Source organism: Ovis canadensis, chromosome 2, assembly GCF_042477335.2.
Source record: "Ovis canadensis isolate MfBH-ARS-UI-01 breed Bighorn chromosome 2, ARS-UI_OviCan_v2, whole genome shotgun sequence".
Taxonomy (NCBI): Eukaryota; Metazoa; Chordata; class Mammalia; order Artiodactyla; family Bovidae; genus Ovis; species Ovis canadensis.
The window spans coordinates 13,998,198-14,016,360 of record NC_091246.1 but is presented as its reverse complement, the minus strand read 5'-3'; the positions used below and the strand labels follow the sequence as shown (position 1 = coordinate 14,016,360).

Below are 18,163 nucleotides of genomic sequence, written 5' to 3'. Positions count from 1 at the left end.
GTAAAAAAGAAACAGGACACAGAAATAGAAATCTGTTACATTTATGGGAAAACGGACTTGGGAAATTACAGAATATGTCTACTTACAGGTGACTCTGGGTTTATTCTTGACACCACAAGAGGCATCTTTTGATCCACTCCTCCCTGTAAACATATACATTAAAAACCACTTGAGTTGTTCCGAGCACCAAAGACATGCAGATATCTCTGACACAAAGGGAGGGCTCAACTTTCACTTAAATATATTCTACTCCCAAGGGTTGGTACCTTTTAGGATGATAAGGTTCCAGAGGCTATGGGTCTAGTGGGTCAACCAGAAGACCACTCAGAAGCCTCCCACTGCCATCCCCACCATCCATGGACTAAAGATGCACTTGGAAGAAGCAGGCTCCTTTCAAAAAATGCAAACATCCTCAGGAAAAAGACTCTAAAAGCCCAGCCCATAAGCACTGCTGGGAGAGGAGTTTACGGTGGAGGGGAGGAGCTGTGGAAAGGTTTCAGACTGTGAGGGCTTTTGACCTCTGAGAACTGGCTGTCAGCGGGGCTGCTGGGCTATCAGAAAGGAGTGTATGATGGCAGTTGCAGGGTGGGCAGCGAAGATCACCTGCTCTCACTCTGCTCTAAGGCTGATAAACCTTTTCTGTGAAGGGCCAGATAATACTTTTTGTGGCTTTATGGGACAGAGGGCACTCTAGCACCTCTGCCATCGAAATGTCAAAGGAGATATAACCCATTTGTAAATGAATGGGGTGTCTGTGTTCCAATAAAGCTTTATTTGTAAGAACAGATGGGATTGGGCCCATAGGTCATAGTGTGCAGAGCCGGCCTAGAGGGAAACAGAGGAGGTTATGGCCCTGCACCTGAATCCCTGCTCTCTCTTAGCAGTGCTGAGGGGTTCCCATCTCTCCGAGCCTGTGTTCAGTCAGTCGTGTCCAACTCTTTGCGACCCCATGGACTGATGCTCACCAGGCTCCTCTATGCATGGGATTCTCCAGGCAGGAGTACTGGAGTGGGTTGCCATTTCCTCCTCCAGGGGATTCCTGACCCAGGAATCGAACCTGCATCTCTTGGGTCTCCTGCATTGGCAGGAGGATTCTTTACCACTAGCACCACCTGGGAAGCCCCTTAGTGTACATCTATAAAATGTTTCAAAATACCAACTTCACCACTTAATAAAAGGACTCAATATGGGGATATGAACGATCCTCTTTATATCCTCAATTAGGGGATATAAACAAGTATGTAGAGTAGGCACTTGGTATGAGGCAACTCCTATGGCCCCACTGAAAAGCTCCCAATTCTGAAGGCCAAGCCAATTTTCCTACACAGCCTTAGGTCTATGGCACATTTGTAATGGAAGTTTAAAAGTCATCTGAAGAGTGCTTCAGAGCATCACACGTCCTTATAAATTACACACAACGTACCTTTAGATTAAATCCAAATTTCCCATCTTCATCCGGCGTGATGCGGATCAAGACTAAGTAGCCGTCACCATCGTTCTGGGAAATGTCAGAAAATCGTCAATCACGTTACCTCTTTCTCCAGTGATTGGTGATAACCTATTTCCTTTGAGTCCTAACTACTTAACTGCCTAAGAGGCGGCCCCACACGGGAAGCCCGGCCGGCTTGGCCCTGCTTTGGCCACAGCACCTGAGCCGCCCCGCCCCCCACCTTGTCACAGTAGTACTGGCTGGAGTCCTCGGCGGAGCCCCCTTCGGTCACCCTGTGGAAGTCCTCTAGGAACTGCTGATCGACGCCATCCCGGAAGCAGGAGCCTGGAGCATTTGAAGATGGAGACACAGAACTGGATGACTTCTGGGTCAGGCAGCTTTGTGCTGGGCTGTTCTCGGATATACTCCTTCATCGTGGGGGAGGAGGAGATATTTTAATAACTGGATTAATATTTTATCAGAGCACACAATACTGACTGTTAGAGCCTGGCATCTCACGGCTGTCACTGATCCTTAGAACCTTACAGGGGCCCTGAAGGTCAAGCCCAGGGCTTGTGCACACCCAGAGTCCACTGGCTGCCCACACCCCCAGCTGGCCTCAATAGCATCAGCTTTTAGTTTTGGGGAAAAGGGGAAAGAGAGCAGGGCAGTACCAAGAACTGCTGAAAATGCAGCAGCTTTAGAAGGGTAACAAGGGAGCTGTGCCCAGCTACTCTGGTGCTTAATTATTGAAGCTCACTCAGATATGTGTGGGTCTCCATCACAGCTGAAAGTTTTTTCTTCCATCTCATTCCTGCTCATAGCTCTGCTTCACAGGACAGTTTGCTACCCAGAGGAAAATGGGACTGACTCTGCACATTCAGGACAATTTATATCAATACTAGTTTACATTATTCACCTGTGACATCCACTTATCACCTCCGCTGAGATCATACATTTTATTTTTCTCTAATATAGGTACTTCTGTACCTTGGAGCTGCACAGTCCAATATGGCAGCCTCCAGTCACAAGTGGCTATTTAAAGAAGTGAAGATTAGGAAATTCCTCAGCTGTACCAGTCACACTGCAAAAATGCCCAATAGCCACATGTGGCTAGAAGCTCCTGCACTGGACAAGACCAGTCACAGAAGACTTCCACCACTGCAGAAAGTTCTCCTGGATGACGCTGTCTTTGAGAAGTGTCAAAGACCTCTAGGCTCATCTGTTCCATTCTCACTTCACAGATGAAGAAACCAGTCAAAAGGCACTGAGTGACTTGCCCCAGGTCACACAGCTTTCTCCTCACCCAGCAGGAGTCTGATGAACATGAGTCCCTGAGCACCTCTCCCCTCTCCCAGCCACCAGATCTGCTCCTAAGACCATCCTCTCCAACCTCTCAGGGCTGCAAGGATGAACGCTGCGTAGCACACACAACTCCTCTGCATCACGCACACCCACACTAGACTCCTTCCAGGGCCACAGGGTGAGCAAAAGATGCCTTCAAACGCCTACAGAATATGGGGCTGTCCTCATGTTGCACAGACTCCTGCACATTCTGACCTCACTCCAGGTTAGTGATGGGAAAGGTGAGCAGACAAAGACAGTGAGACAGACAGACAGACAGACAGACAGACAACAGTCACTGCTGCCTCTTACTAAACCTTTATTTCAGGTTCTTTTCCAGGGTTTGTTTTTTTTTTTTTTTTCATTAATGGAGTACCTCTCTGTTTCCCAGAAAGTTTAAATTAGCTTACTTTAAATATAAAATCTATATTGTTTTACTCATACAAAGTGATTCACAATGCCAATTCATTTGAATACAAAGTTTCGGTGACAGAATAGTGTAGAAACAGAGCTATTTGCAAGAGAAGAGCTTGAACTCAAGGTGCTCAAATTGCCGGTTAAGGGGTATTATGGATGTGAAAGCACTTCAGAGCGAGATTTTGGACTTAAAGCTGTGTACCAGCGGGATGTTTTCAGGCTGAAAATAAATGACTTTAGGTAACAGGAAACTAAAAAAAAACTTCTCAAGTAGGGCAACTTTTCTGTTTTGATGTTTCTAAGAGCACCTCCTAGTGGCAGAAAGGGAGACTTGAAGTTGCCAAACAAGATAAAGCCCAGAGGATTCAGGAAACGCTATTTCCAGCTAGGCGTGGGACTGAACCTCTAACATCAAGCTGCCGACAGCATTCATACTTCAAGTATTTGGAAGAATCTGGAGATGAGCGTGATGGAAAGGGTGACGACATGCAAACAGAAGAGAAGGCGACGCAGCAGAAGTGGGCAGGCTTCTCAGCAAAGTGTAATACATCTTTGCATTCATTATATCTAACTTCTAAATTCCGAATTTTGAAATACGTCATATAGAATTTAGACGGCACTTTATAAGGTTTTAAAGTATTTTTCTTTTCCAGTATCAAACTTAGTGGTCTACCCAAAGCAACCCACAAAAAATAACATATAACCCACCAAAAATAACATATTCAAAGTCATTATGTCCTCAGTCCTATTTTCTAAGTAGGGGCGGAGAGGTTACTTTTAGATGGTAATTTATTAAACATGACAATATTTTTTTTGGCTGAGCCACCACGTACAGACATTCCCTGCAGGCTGCAGTAAGGTTCGGCTCAGCGTGGAAGATGGACAGACAGATGGCGAGGAGGACATCAAATGATGAGATGCAATGAGAAGGTGGCAGCTGGACGCAGCACAGGGACACCACGAGTGAGGATGCCAGGCCGAGCAGCCGTCCTCCCCTCTTGGGGCAGGACGTGAGGAGGGAGGGGCGAGGGGGCTGCTGAGGCTTAGGGGCCAACTGTGAAAGGGGCCGAGAAAGGCAGGGAGAGAGACTGGCAGCAAGCAGTTTGTCCCAGAGGCAGGAGAAGAGGGAAGGGCCTGGCCACCCCCAGCTCCTGGAGGAGAAAGGGGCAGAGACAGACAGATGGACTGACCGGCAGACAAACGGGTGCTCGCCCTCAGAAGCCGACGCTTCAGAACCGTAAACGCAGTAGGCATCGGAAACAAAAGCCAGGACAGAGTTCATTTCTCTGAAGAGAAGCAAGGTTAAAGAAAAAGTTAAAATGGCAAGATTTACCACGTGATATTTTTTATACCACTCTTTCCTACACTCTAGAAAATTCCAAAGACCACCCCCCACCGTCCCCAAACCTGTCAGCCAAGCCAAGCTGTGCTCCCACCAAAGGTTTCACAGTTGTTACTGGGGCGCCTGACAGGATGGGAGCTGCTCCGGACGGCATTTCTCTCTCAAGCCTATGAGCTTCTCCAGGCTGGGAGAGACCCTAGCCCTCTGTCTGTTCCTCCCCAAGGGCACTTAATACATAGCCAGCTAATCTACATGGATCCTGATGTGAGGAGCACTGAGGAACAGGAAGTGTCTCCGTAGTTTGGGTGTTTGTGATGTGGAGACATTGTTCAGGTGATACTTTTCTTTCTGCAATACACGCCAAGGGCCCAAGATCAAAACTTCACGCAAGAAGCAACGCAGGTGGCGGAGGGAACACGGGTCAGAAATGCTGCTTTCTGAGCTCTGTCTCATCACTAATGGAGTCACAGGTCATGCACCGTCCCCAGGCTGCCCCCTTGGATGCTGTGATACCTCAATAACAAGAAAGCACTGGGTACATTTTGGTCAGTTTTTGCTTGAATTTTTTGAGAATTTCTCACCCATATATACCCTACAGCAGCACCTGCCACAGAGAACTGCTGATAGAGGACAGTTAAGCAAAACCTGTCGCAGTAAACCCGTTTGAGTCCTTGGTGTGCAGATCAGATGCTGTGTGCTCATGTGATGTGGCGACCTGCCATGGAAGTGGCAGAGGAGACACCCATTATGAAAACTTGGGCGCTGGTCTGGGCATTACCCAAGGGCTGCATCCCGTTTCATGTGACCACATGTCTGTCTGTCCATCTATCCACACAGTCATTGCATATCTAAGTGCCAGACATCATGCCAGGTTTGGGGGAAGGAGAGGTGAACAGGGCACTACTGCTCTCCGAGAGCTCACTGTCTATTTTAATAAATAGATTTACTAAATCAAATATTATCATCACGCTCTAAGGGAGATGCTCAGATGTCTGGGGTACAGTGGGAGGCCACGAGAGACTCCACAGAAGAGGGGGCAAAGATAAACTAGTAGCGGTTTAAACAGGTAGTCAGGAGGGAAGAAGAAAGTATTTTAGATAAAACTCTAATTAAAAAAAAAAACTGCAGCATTTGCAGAGGCATGAAACTTTGAAAAAGCACAGAAAAGACACCTAAGTAGGGGAGCGACATGCTCAGGATTGAATTTCAGGAAGATAAGCCTGTTACCCTTGTTGAAACTCCAATACTTTGGCCATCTGATGTGAAGAGCTGACTCATTTGAAAAGACCCTGATGCTGGGAAAGATTGAGGGCAGTAGGAGAAGGGGATGACAGAGGATGAGATGGTTGGATGGCATCACTGACTCAATAGATGTGAGTTTGGGTAAACTCCAGAAGTTGGTGACAGACAGGGAGGCCTGGCGTGCTGCAGTCCATGGGGTCACAAAGAGTTGGACACGACTGAGCAACTGAACTGAGCCCTTGTTAAGGATGGTCTGGAAGGAGGAGGAGAGACCAAAGACAGGAGGATACTCAGAACACTGCTGCAAGCATCCCTTTGAGAGATGATGGCAGTTATACACGGGCAAGGCGATGGGGAGGCTGGTGGAGGGGTCCATGTCAAGAGATGTTTGTGGGAGAGAAACAACGGGTGAGGAACTAGACGATGCAGGTGCAAGAGAAGTTGTCGAGGATGCCTGAAGTCCCAACAGGTGCCAAGAGGGTGGTTCTTGAACATGGCCTCATTCACCAAGACACAGGAGCAGCCTCAGGCTGGACAGAAGATGATGAGTTGAGGCCGGGCCAGGCTGGGTTTAAAGTAGTCATCAGACATCCACATGCAAGCAGCCTGAGGCCAAGAGAAGGGCAGGCAAGGTGCAGGGAAAATGAACACAAAACTCCTGTGAAACCCTGTCACTGGCTGGTCTCCTGTGGGGAGACACAGTTTGGAAACCAGGCTGTCCAGGACAGCAGGCTGCCCAAGACAGCAGGCTGCCCCACGGCAGGAGAGCTGCTCATCACCGGCTGGGTGATCAGGTGACAGGGCAGAGGGAATTTCTACCCCTGGTGATGCAGCTGAAGAAGGGGATACCTAGAGTACCTTCCAATGCATAGAGGCTATTTTAAAACATTTTAAAAAACAGTGGTGAAATACACATGAAATTTACCATTTTCAAGGGTACAGCTCAGTAGCATGAAGTGTATTCACATGGCTGTACATACAGAAGTTTGGAAATAAAAGCCGACAGCTGCCCCATGTCCCCGGAACAAGGCAGGCTCTGGAGAAGGAAATGAGCAAACGGCCAAGACATCATGGGGGCCGAAAAGTTCTTCAAACACAACCCTCATCTGCCCTCAAGTTGTTTTCCTCTAGCTTTCTGCTCTGCAAAGTCGTTTTCTCCTCTGGGGCACTCCCTCTCCTTTTTAAAAAAAATTTCTTCCCTGGGTGGCAGGTTGTTTTTGTTTTTGGAAACTTCCTTCTCTGCAGATTTTGGCCTTGGCTCTGAAGCAAGGCATGGAACACAGAATGGCTGAGGGGTAACAAGAGGACTGCCTGCTCGGGCACAAAGCAAACTGCCAAGGACTCGTAACTATAATCATAAACTTTGCCGCGCTGCTATAAATACGCGACAAACCACAGTGACTCATCCGCGAGGACAATGTTCAGAGAGTCAGAGCTATGCCTCTGGGTTGAGAGCCAAAGTTGAATCACTCTTTCTTCCTTTCTCTCCTTCTTCCTCTTGTTTACATGGGTACAGAACACTGCATGTCCTCCTTCTTTCTAAAAGGAACTCTCCTTGCTGTCTGTATTCATCCGATATCTCTGACAGGATATTTCTCCTTGCCTCTTAACACGCCAATTTGCTATATAAAACATGTCCACTGCTTCTTAAACACTTTGCAAATACTGCAGCCAACCCTGGGAGTCCATGGATTCAGCTAATCGTGGATCAAATTAAATCCAGAGTTATGAAGGATCAGGGCTTCCCTGGTGGCTCAGGGAATCCTGAGAGAATCTGCTTGCAATGCAGGAAACCTAGATTTGATCCCTAGGTTGGGAATATCCCCTGGAAGGGGGAATGGCTGCTGACTCCAGTATTGTTGCCTGGAGAATTCCATGGACAGAGGAGCCTGGTGGGCTACAGTTCCTGGGGTCACAAAGAGTAGAACGTGACTGAGCGACTAACACATAAAGGACCAACCGCACTTCACCATTTTACAAGAGATTTGTGTGTCCATGGATTTCGTACCTTTGAGGGTCCTAGAATCAATCCCCCTTAGGTACTTTGGGATGACTGTACTCACTGAAACCACTGCAGCTTTTTCACCAAGTACAGACCAACCTTCCCTTCTTGCTTTGGGCAATGGAGGACCAATGGAGGCCTGCTGCCTCTGAAAAGCTCAGCAGACGGTGGCTTCCTGCCAGTGGGACGGGGTCCCCTACCTATGTGAGGTGCGAGGGGCTGAACTTGTTTCAACTGTTCATCCCACTTGCAAAGTATAGATGCTACCTGGACTCTGTGAGCTGTCTACCGTGGCTCACCTGGCAAAGCCACGGCAAGGTAAGCTGCCTCTGAATCACCATTATTTGCTACTTTTAATGGTTCGCTGCAAAATGAAGAGTGTCCCAGGATGATATACTTTCCTAGGTCTCATGAAGGAGTTTCAGGAAGAATTGATGGGCAAGGCCCAGGGATGAGTAGGGCCAGGAATTACTTAAACCAAACAGGGCTTGAGGAAGTCAATTTTCAATGGAGTTTTAATAAACTTAAATTCAAACAGCCACGTGTGTGTGGCTGTCCTGGCCTGTGAAGGTCTGGATGCTCTGTAATTCCATGGTGGGGTCACAGACTGCACTTAGGAAGATCTGAGGTAGGATCTGTAATCAGGCTTCTCAGAAACCGCCGTTTTCCTAAACTCTCTTCTCCTTTCATCAAACGGACCAAGCCCCACAGTGTGCCGATGAAGGCTGATAATGTGCTATTTGCCCAGGTGGCCTGAGGTCCCTGAAAGCAAAGACTTGTCTACTTCACCTTCATGGTCCCTCAAGGAGCAGCCAAGGGTATATAAAGTGCACCGCAGGACTCAGCAACGAGTGGAGCCCTTTAAGACGTCCACGTACCCACAATGAGCAGAGGACATCCACATACCCGTGGACAGAATCCATCTCTCGTCCACCTGCCACCCTGGAAATGTGCAGTATCTGTGTTGTCCCGTTTGGTAGCCTCTATCTACACGTGGTCCAGAGCACCCGAGATGATGCTTGTGTGACTGAGGAACTGAAATTATTCAATAATTTCAATCTGAATAACCACACGTGACTAGAGGCTACTGTACTGGACAGTACAATTCCATGATGGGACGGCACACCACAACAGGGGGGTCTGACACAGAGGAAGGTGTGATTGGGCATCTCAGAGCACTCAGTCAGCTCCTAACCCTCCTCCTCCCTTCACCAAAGCGACATAGCCCCTGACAGGCTCATACTGGCTCCAGCCACGCTTGCCTGGGCTCCTGCCTTGTAGGACATGCACAACCACTGTGCCCCACAGAGGAACTCACACCCTTCCACTGTAGGCTCAACGGCGCTGTAAGTTGGAGCAAGAGATAGCGATCGTTTCAACAGAAGCATCATCCAAGCTCAGGTCACAAGGAAATAATGACCAGAGGATTATTCAGCCAGAGGTGTTAAGAACACAGATAAACTGGAAACCATGTTTGCTGCGGTCAGGGACAGCAGAGAGAGAGCAATCTCACACTTAAGTGTGAAGTGAGATCCCTGATTCACCTGTGATGCTGAGAGAATGGTCAGGATGCATTTAAGGCTTTAATCCTAGGAGCTAGAGCGGTAAAAATTTACAGATTAACCGAAGTGCGTTCTTGTTAATCCTCTGCTGTCAGGGGGAGGAATCGTACGTTTCTACATTTTGGGCACAGCACGGAACTAAACAGAATGGATACCCAATGACCATGGTTGACTTCCTAAAAAAAAAAGATCCATTCCCATCACACTTTGTCATTTATGATCTGTGTCTTGTCCCCTTCAAAAAATGATTTGAGATAGCTTACTCTAAAATGTGCAGACATGGTAGAACAGTGAACTCATTAAGACCAGAGAAAAAATAAGACTCATTAATAAGACAGAGAAGAAAGAGTAAGGACTATGTCAGAAATCTGGGCTCTGCGAAGCTAATGCAATGGAGTCTGCCATGCAGCTCTGAGCTTCTTGCTAGTCAGGCGAACAGGTATCAAGTAAATCAGATATTATCTTACTGAATAATAAAAGGATTCAAGGCAGTATTTCAGGAGAGACATATTTTTTCCTGATCTTGAAATGTGAAGGGAGTTTGTCACACACACACAAAAAAAAGGACTATGGGAACATAAAAGAATTTGATGCAAACTGTCCTTGACAAAAACTTAACAAAGAAAATCTGAGATGCTGAGATGTTCTCTGCATGTTTTTTTTTTCTTTATACTAAATATTCATTAAAAACCAAAGCGAACAAATGCCCTGAGGACAGACTGTGGATCTGAGAAGGTTTTCTGTGGGCAGAGAGAAATGAGCACACTTTCAGGGGTGGGGAATCTTGCAGCGGACAAATGCTGACTATCTAGAGACACACTGCTCTAGTCAACACGCCCTCAACCTCTGGTGTATGGAATGGTTTAAACTGAGTTTTGCTCATCAACTGGAAAGAACACCATTCAGGAGAGCTAACGGGTGTGTGGACGGTAGGTTGCTGTCACTGACAAAAAGCAGGGCGAGCTAATGACCCCAGGCACACAGCTCGTAGGGGAAGGGAGAGCGGACTGATGTTCTCAGCCTGGCAGAGAGCACCCCAGGCAGCTGGCTGCCGGCTCTAGCCTCTGCCTCCTCTTAAATGGCCATGGGGCCTGTGCAAATTCCTCAACAGCCCCAACAAGGAGACACAGGAAAGAGAGTAGCGCAAGTTTCTTACTCTCGGTGTGGGCTTCGGTTCTGAGAGACCTCGGAATCACTGTCTTTAGGGGACAGGGAGCCCTTGTAGGTATAGAACACATCTTCCGTCTCAGTGATGTACGTCATCTCGTTGGCAAGGTTGTCCGCAGAAGAGTGCCGTGGCTTTCGGATTTCGTGCCGCAGCCGAGGACTTCGCCTGGTGGGGAAAGGTGCAGAGCGAAGCGCTGAAGGCAGATTCTACTGAAGGATTCTATCAGACGTCAGTGATCTAACCTCTGTGCCCTGACCGTCCCAAGGGGGGGGCTTTGCTGATGCTGCTGGAATTTAAGAGCCAGTTAACCGCCTTACTACACCAGAATCCACCAGGGGCTGTGTGGTCCCAGAGACTCTGGGCCCAGTGGTACAGCCCCTCAACTTTATAAACCAGCAGATGAGACTGGTTTGTGCCTTTTGGGAAGCTGCTGAGTGTTGGTTTAGAGGGAGTTATTCTTCCAAGAGCACTTAAGATCTCAATGCATAAGGAGGCCAAATTGGCTGCTCATCAGACAAATTTTTTTCTGATTCATTTGTGCAATATAAATAGAAGGTTCAGAAGCTAAAGTAAGGTGGGTTTTTTTTTTTTTTTTGCAAAATTTGAACCTTCTTTCAACTACATCCCCTAATGTCAATTTCACTTGATCCAAGAAGAAATGTTTGCTTTTCAAAACAGATCTATATGGTATTGAAAGTGAAAGTGCTAGTTGCTCAGTCGTGTCCACCTCTTTGCAACCCCATGGACTGTATTAGCACTGCCCTGTCTTTCCAATAGCAGCAGTAGCTGTGTGCCACGAGGCAAGTCACTACCTCTCTGAGCCTCAGCTGTACCCATCTGGTTCCTGACAATGAACCAAATGAGGCAATGTTCTCAGGAGGCCTGGGGTGACACCTGGGGCAGCACCTAGGCACTAGCAGCTCCTGCGGTTGGCAACTCGAGGCCGCTGAACTTTCTTTAATTTCATTGTCCTTGCTTTTTCATCTTCCCCTTCCTTTTTAACCATTTCTCCTTGGGACTGTCAGGGCCTCCACTTTTGCAATCCCTTTGGGCCTGAACGATCAATACACTGTGCCCAAAGCTGAGCAGCAAGGCTCGTGACTCCTCCGGAGAGGACCTATAAATAGCAGTGAGAGCCAAAACCCGCTGTTCTCCTGAATGTTGTCCTGGCCTCTGCTGCTAAGAGACCTGCAGACAAATCAAGTTATAGCATGAGTACCTACATTTCAGAAACCACGAATCAAACTACTCGGTCATATTATAACTTTCCAACACTAAACACCATCATCATTCCTGCCCAGAGTATCTGGCCTCAGCAGAGAGTCCTTTCCTAGCAGTCCTGCACAGCCACTCCCTTTCTGCCTGCCTGGCGGAATGTTTCTTAGTCTTGGTAGATCACTCCTTAAGAATTTATAGGTGCACCCTGTCTATCAGGAAATGAACAGAAAGCCATAATCCTATTTTAGGGTGGAGTTGAGCCAAGGTTTCCAGCTTGGTTCCTCCCTCCCCCCATAATGTCTGGCTGTTTTGGAGGCATTTAAAAAATGGCCTGATGTCTCTGAGGAACATTATACTAACAATAATAATAATAAAATAATAAAAATAACTGACAATAACAACAATTCTACCTGATCCTTTTTGTATAGCTTACAAAGCACTTGTACATTGTTAGTTCATTCAACCCCTTTACAGATGGAAAGACTGAGACCAGAGAGTTAAACAAATTTGTTAATAAACAGAAGAGCCAAAATCTGAGTCCAGGTGTTCCAGCTACAAGCCCAGTGCCCTTACCCACTTCACCAAACTGCCAATTCCTTCCTTTTAAGCCAAGTCCATCAACTTAGCAGTTGGCAGGCTACTTTCCAATGAGCATTTGCTACTGTTGCTGAGGGTCACACATCCTTCTGTCAGTTGTATTACATACCTTTACCATGTTTTCTCAAAGTTTATTTTGTTTGCTATTAATGGGAAACATGAGATTAAATAAAAGTTAAACATGCTTCTTTATCATAGGACTTCTCAAAACTTGAATATACTAATGCATACGACAATTTCAAGAGGGGCACTTCAGTAGGCTGCGGTGCTCAAATTTATTTAGACCAAATAACTTTTTAAAAAAGAACATCCCAGAGACTTCCCGAGTGGTCTGGTGGTGGGGTGCAGGTTTGATTCCTGGCTGGGGAAACTAAGATCCCACAGGCCTTATGGCCAAAAACACCCAAAACACAGAACAGTAGCAATGTTGTAACAAGTTTGAAAGACTTAAAAAGAAAAAAAAAAATATATATATATATATATATAAAAGAACATCCAAACATCATACACTAAAAAAAATGTCTAGCTATACTTGTGCATCTCATAAAATAGTTACTTCTGCAATAGTCAAATATGCAAATATAAACTCTCATCATAGACCATCTATAGTTAGGTTTTTATTTTTACTTAGTTTTTAAAAGAAATAAAGTGTTTACTGGTAGATAGTACCAAAAAAAAGGAAGACATACCAGTTGGGAGTAATAGGAGGAGACCGGGACGGTAGACTCTTGGTTTCTAAATGTTCCACTGATAAAGATCTCCTCATGGCTGGGTTCCACACCATCCCTCCAATCACCTTTTTGCAATACTGGTTATTTACAGACCTGAAAAACCAGATGCGGGTTCACTTTCTACACTGACATGTTCAACGAGATAGAAGTGATAGCATAAATGAAACAAACAGTCTGCACACGCTCCCTCCCTGACGCAGGGCCAGTTAACACTTTGGTGACCCCAGCCGAGGTTCCCGGGAATGGAGGCACCTGGGTCAGAGATTCCTTTCTGGGCTGGCTTTCTCTGACGTTCTTTTCTTTGGGTGAAAAAATATTTTCTTGTCCTTACTACTGCAAGCAACAAAACTGTTTTCAGAATATAACCACGCCTTACCAGATGAGAAGGAATTTCAGGATTAACGTTGAAACACCGTTCAAGGAACTTCAAGGAATTCTCACTTTTACTCACAGTGGCATGAGTACAAACATTAACCATCCTTCCCGGTGTTCTCTGTCATTCTAGCTGGCAGAAGCTGTCACCGTAAATCACTCAGAACTCTTTAAGAGCAGACCAGAGAAGATACGCTTAGACAGCAGAGTTTTGGGCTGTGTTCTTTGAACGTGCCACCCTAAAGGTGACTTTTGGATTTCATTTATACCTAGGTAATTTAAATCTCAGCTCTCTAGACCCCTCAGAGTATGGATTATTTGAGAGGATGGAGCTGGAAACTAGTTTTCGGAAAACTCAGTCTGGCACTTCTAAATTTTAAATGATATTTTAATACCTTAAAATATTTGACACATTTCCTTGCAGACTAAAGCTAGCAAGCCAACAAAAATCATGACAAAAAACCTCCAAAGACCATAGGTGACATGAAGCACACCCTCTAGAATATCAATGTACTGATTTTCAATGAAAAATATGGCTGTCACCCTGATCAAAATCTCACAGCAGCATCACCAGGAGAATCTACATCAGAAACCCAATTATCGTTGATTGAGAGCACAGCATCAAACAGTGGGAGCAAGCCAGATGATTCAAAGGTTGAATGCAGCAGTTCCCCAAAGTATGTGTCACAGGTTATTAATAGGTACTCTTTGGAAAAAGAAGTGTTCCATTGTCCTGTAAGCCTGGAAAATACCAAACAAGTTTCTTTCACGTGGAAGGTTTCAGGGGCCCAATATGCAAATGTGTAATTGTATCTCTAGGGCTTGGGCAAATCATGTAACCTAAGCCTCAGTTTCTCTATCTGTGAAACAGAGATAATAAGGAATGAAATTTGCCAGTATGCTGAAGCTGGGATTGGTGGTCAAGAACTGCCTACCTATGGCCACCGAGTCACCCTCCATATCCCAAGTGACCCACAGCTGTAGATTAAAGGGGGGTGCGGGGGACAAGTTCTCTGCTTCTTCCACCCAGAATGGCCTGTGACTGCTTTGACCAAGATTAACTGTGCCAGATCTAGGCCTAGCTTTTAAGATGACCAGTTGCTTCTGTCTTAGACTCTTGCAGTCCTGAGCCTCCACGTAAGAAGGCCAACTACCCTGGGAGAGGCCCTGAGAACACACAGAGAGGATGGGGGTCCAGATGAGTACAGCCTTCTGATCGTTCTGTCAAGGCACCAGGTGTGGAAAGGTGGTCCTGGACCCTCAGCCTAGCCCAGCCCAGCCACCAGCCTCATCTCACCAAGAAACCCCAATCCACACACTGCATGCAGGGGCAGAACCATCCAGCATGCCCTTCCTGAAAACATGACCCACAGGGTCTTGAGATATAATAGAATGATTACTGCTCTAAGCTACCAAAATAGGGGTGGTTTTACCTGTTGCAATGGATAACCAAAAAAAAAAGTTTTTAAATCCTCCGTGTTGGCCACACGTTATAGAAAAAGAAATTGAAAAAGCAAATTAAATTAAAACTGATGTAGATCAGATTTGAAGCCAGGTTTCTTAGTAACAGAGTCCAAGCTTTCAGTTGCTCTCAATGCCACTTCTCAGCTCGCCGAGAGGATTAAGTCCAACCAAAGTAAATGCTACATTCCAGCAAATTATGTTTATAGAAATAGAAGACAGAAATAGTTACTGCAGGTATAAAAATACTCAATGGTTTTATAAGCCAAAACCTTGAAAAATATATTTGTTCTTGGTTCATCAGAAACAGAGAGACAGCATTTAGCACCATAAATACTATCGATGATATCAACAGACATTTACCAGTTATTCAATCTAGAATGCTATCGATTACCAATATAGTAGGAAAGTCACTGAAATGGTCAAATGGTCTGATACAGTCCCACATATCTGATAATGGCTCAGAAAGGGGCACCATTTTTAGTAACAGCCACATCAAAAAAAAAAAAAATCACAAAAATAAATTTTCCAACCAAACAATTTAAATAATTTGACAGGCAATTTTTGCTACATCTTTTATTTAGAGGGCAGGATAAAAACATATACAAAAATATACACTGCATGGTTAGTTTAGATGATATACTATAAACTAAAAAATTTCAATTTATAGATTTACTTCACTGTATTAATCATTAGGTATTTTGAGTATCATTCCTAGGACTAACAGCATACATGGAATTGCCGTATTTAAAAAAGAGTTAAACAAAATCTGTGCGAGGAGCAAAGTAAGCACTCAGTAATTGTCAACTGCAATTACTGTTGTTACTACCATGTGACTGTCGTACGTCGCGTATGTCAGTCACCTGACTCTGGAAAGCTTTCCTTGTGCTCATTCACTCATTCATTATTACAGAGCATCGTATGGAGTTAACGTTCAGTGGGAGAGGCTGTCTTAATGCCACCACGAGGACCATGAGTCACTGCCGAGGGCTTTCATGGTGGAGTCGTTGCAACTGTGAGCGCTTGGGAGCTCTGAGTAATACAGAGTTGAGGAGGCAGAAGCAAGCAATAGGAATAGAAGTACCTGAATGTATGCGGAAGGAGACATCGCTGCCTGTCCCTGAAGAGACTTTCATCTGAGGTTCTAATATCCACCAGCAGCTCTGGCCCCAGGACGTGGGGCCTCCGGGGAAAGACATCTCTTTCCCGGGGGATGTCTGCTCCCGAGGGGTTACTAGGTCGGGCTTACATTTCAGGCTAGTGTGGAGACTGCCTCCAGAGAATACTCACTTTTTGGGGTTCCTAGAGCCCAGACTCCAGTATTGAGACAGAACATTCTTTTCCTGAGGTAGCAGCTTCTTTGCCTGAAAGAATGTGTGGTGCTCGACACAGGACTTCCACAAGTTTTTGCAAGATCGGTAATTTAACATGTTGAAGGCCACTATATGCTCCCTGGATTCCGTCTGGGAGAAAAAGCACAGTAGAGATTTCAACTGCATAGCTGGAGAAGAAGGGTCTCGAACACTTTATGCCCACATGAGTGGTAACCCGGGAAGAAACGACAGACAGTGGAAAACTGGTTACAAAATTCCTTGGGCTACAAAACAGGATTCTAAGAATATTCAACAGTGGGAGTTGTTAACCATCTTTATGAACGTGGTAAAAAAAAAAACAAAACAACAAAAAAAAGCCCAGCGTCAAACTCTCTCTCATCCTCTGTGGTCTTTCATGAATGCTTTCATTTCACATCTGTCTACCTTTCTAGGTTCGATATATTTGGAGCAATCAAATAAGGGCTGTCTGATACAATCTTTTTTAAAATTTAGCTCTGGGAAAAATCTCTCCCCTGAAGAAATAATCTTTAACCTATCAAATGACAGGACTCATAACGCTTTGGATCTCTCTATTTGCTTTCCACAAAGTGAGTTAAATCTAGTGCTCACTCAAAATCATCATTTTGATCATTTGCTCAATTTCCCTCCTACTTGAATTCAGGCTTTCTGTTCTCATGGTAAATTACCATCCTGTGCATTTTTCTGGTACCCTGCATCTTGGATGTGGGGCTCGGGAGACTCAGATTCTAGTCCTTATTTGTGCTGAGCTTTAGTGTTCTCATTCCTAAGAGTTCACTGTGGTGTGGAGCCCCTGTAAGCACACATTGTCTTTGGAAAATTGGGAAGCAGCATGGTGACACTAAGTGAGAAATATGCAGCCTAACAAACAGGACAGAGTGTGGCGTCACGGTAAGAGCTGGCAGCTCAGATTCATACAGACTGGCTCAAATTCCAGCTCTTCCACCTTGCTAGCTGTGGATTCCCTCACCTCTAAGTCGCTCTTCTCTAAGTGGAAAAGCAAGCTGAGTTATGTGGAGGTCTGTGGATTCCTCCTACGAGACATATGCCCAAGGCCACCATGCATTTTAAACACATCGAGGACAGAAACTGACCTTGCTGACTTTCACTGCTATCTCTGCGGTGGGCTTGGCCAGGGGCTTTGACCAATGGCACTTCTACCTAAATCAGATGGTTCCCTGATAAATGGGTATTGCTGTGTTCCAGCAAACAAGGTAACTCCGACTAGGGGAGGTTAAGTAACCCACTCAACTGGGCAAGTGGGAGAGCTAGGGCCTGAAACCAATGTCTCTGGCTCCAGAGCAAGCGACTTCCCCACCCAGATTAGCAGAGTGAATTACACAGGGGACCATGGGGCCCTCTGGATCCCAATGTCTACTTTCTTTCCACTGCCTGCTGAGCTCTCTCTCCCCTGTTACACGTATGACAAACGCCTTCACCTACCAAAGGGCTAAGAGCTGAAGTGGCTAAAAGCAAAAGAACCAAAGCGAGCAGAGGTTTAACTCACCTGTTTTTGTCGCTGATGTATAAAGAATTTTTTCCTTTTGAAAGAAATTTTTAGAATGTTCACCCTGCCAAAAAAAAATAAAACATGACACAAAGAAAGCACATCAGGGAGCAGCCGGGATGCAGCTGACACCTCGCGGTGATGGCCAGGGGCTCTCGGCTTCCTAGACTTTGCTTCAGCGTAGAAAGGATGGCGGCCCCATGGCCCCGGCCAAACACCAAGTAGCTGATCGAAGCTGAGCGTCACATCACGGCCACTGGATTATGATGTAGCTCTTAAATAACAAGGACCATGGGCAAGGCGCTCCCTTTGCTGTCAGCTGTTCGGTGACGCTGCAGTTTTACGGGAGCTGGTGTGTACCTGGGCAAGACAGCTGAGGGCAGTGTGGAGCAGTGGGAGGAGCGCAGACAGACCTAGAT

General features: G+C 45.9%; 1 protein-coding gene across 12 annotated transcripts in view; it reads right to left on the bottom strand.

Annotated features, from left to right (window-relative positions):
- Window positions 1-18,163, bottom strand: part of PTPN3 (protein tyrosine phosphatase non-receptor type 3) — a 116,530-nt gene that overhangs the window by 31,185 nt on the left and 67,182 nt on the right. For 3 of the 12 annotated variants that reach the window (XM_069575477.1, XM_069575469.1, XM_069575468.1), the window contains 8 exons: window positions 17,745-17,808; window positions 16,176-16,348; window positions 13,011-13,145; window positions 10,495-10,671; window positions 4,381-4,476; window positions 1,671-1,857; window positions 1,424-1,498; window positions 87-143 (listed from right to left, as the gene is read on the bottom strand). In XM_069575477.1, the coding sequence (XP_069431578.1) occupies window positions 87-143; window positions 1,424-1,498; window positions 1,671-1,857; window positions 4,381-4,476; window positions 10,495-10,671; window positions 13,011-13,145; window positions 16,176-16,348; window positions 17,745-17,808 (964 nt within the window). The remainder of the gene's footprint in view (window positions 1-86; window positions 144-1,423; window positions 1,499-1,670; window positions 1,858-4,380; window positions 4,477-10,494; window positions 10,672-13,010; window positions 13,146-16,175; window positions 16,349-17,744; window positions 17,809-18,163) is intronic. The other 9 variants (XM_069575478.1, XM_069575471.1, XM_069575470.1 and 6 more) reach the window with 3 other exon arrangements.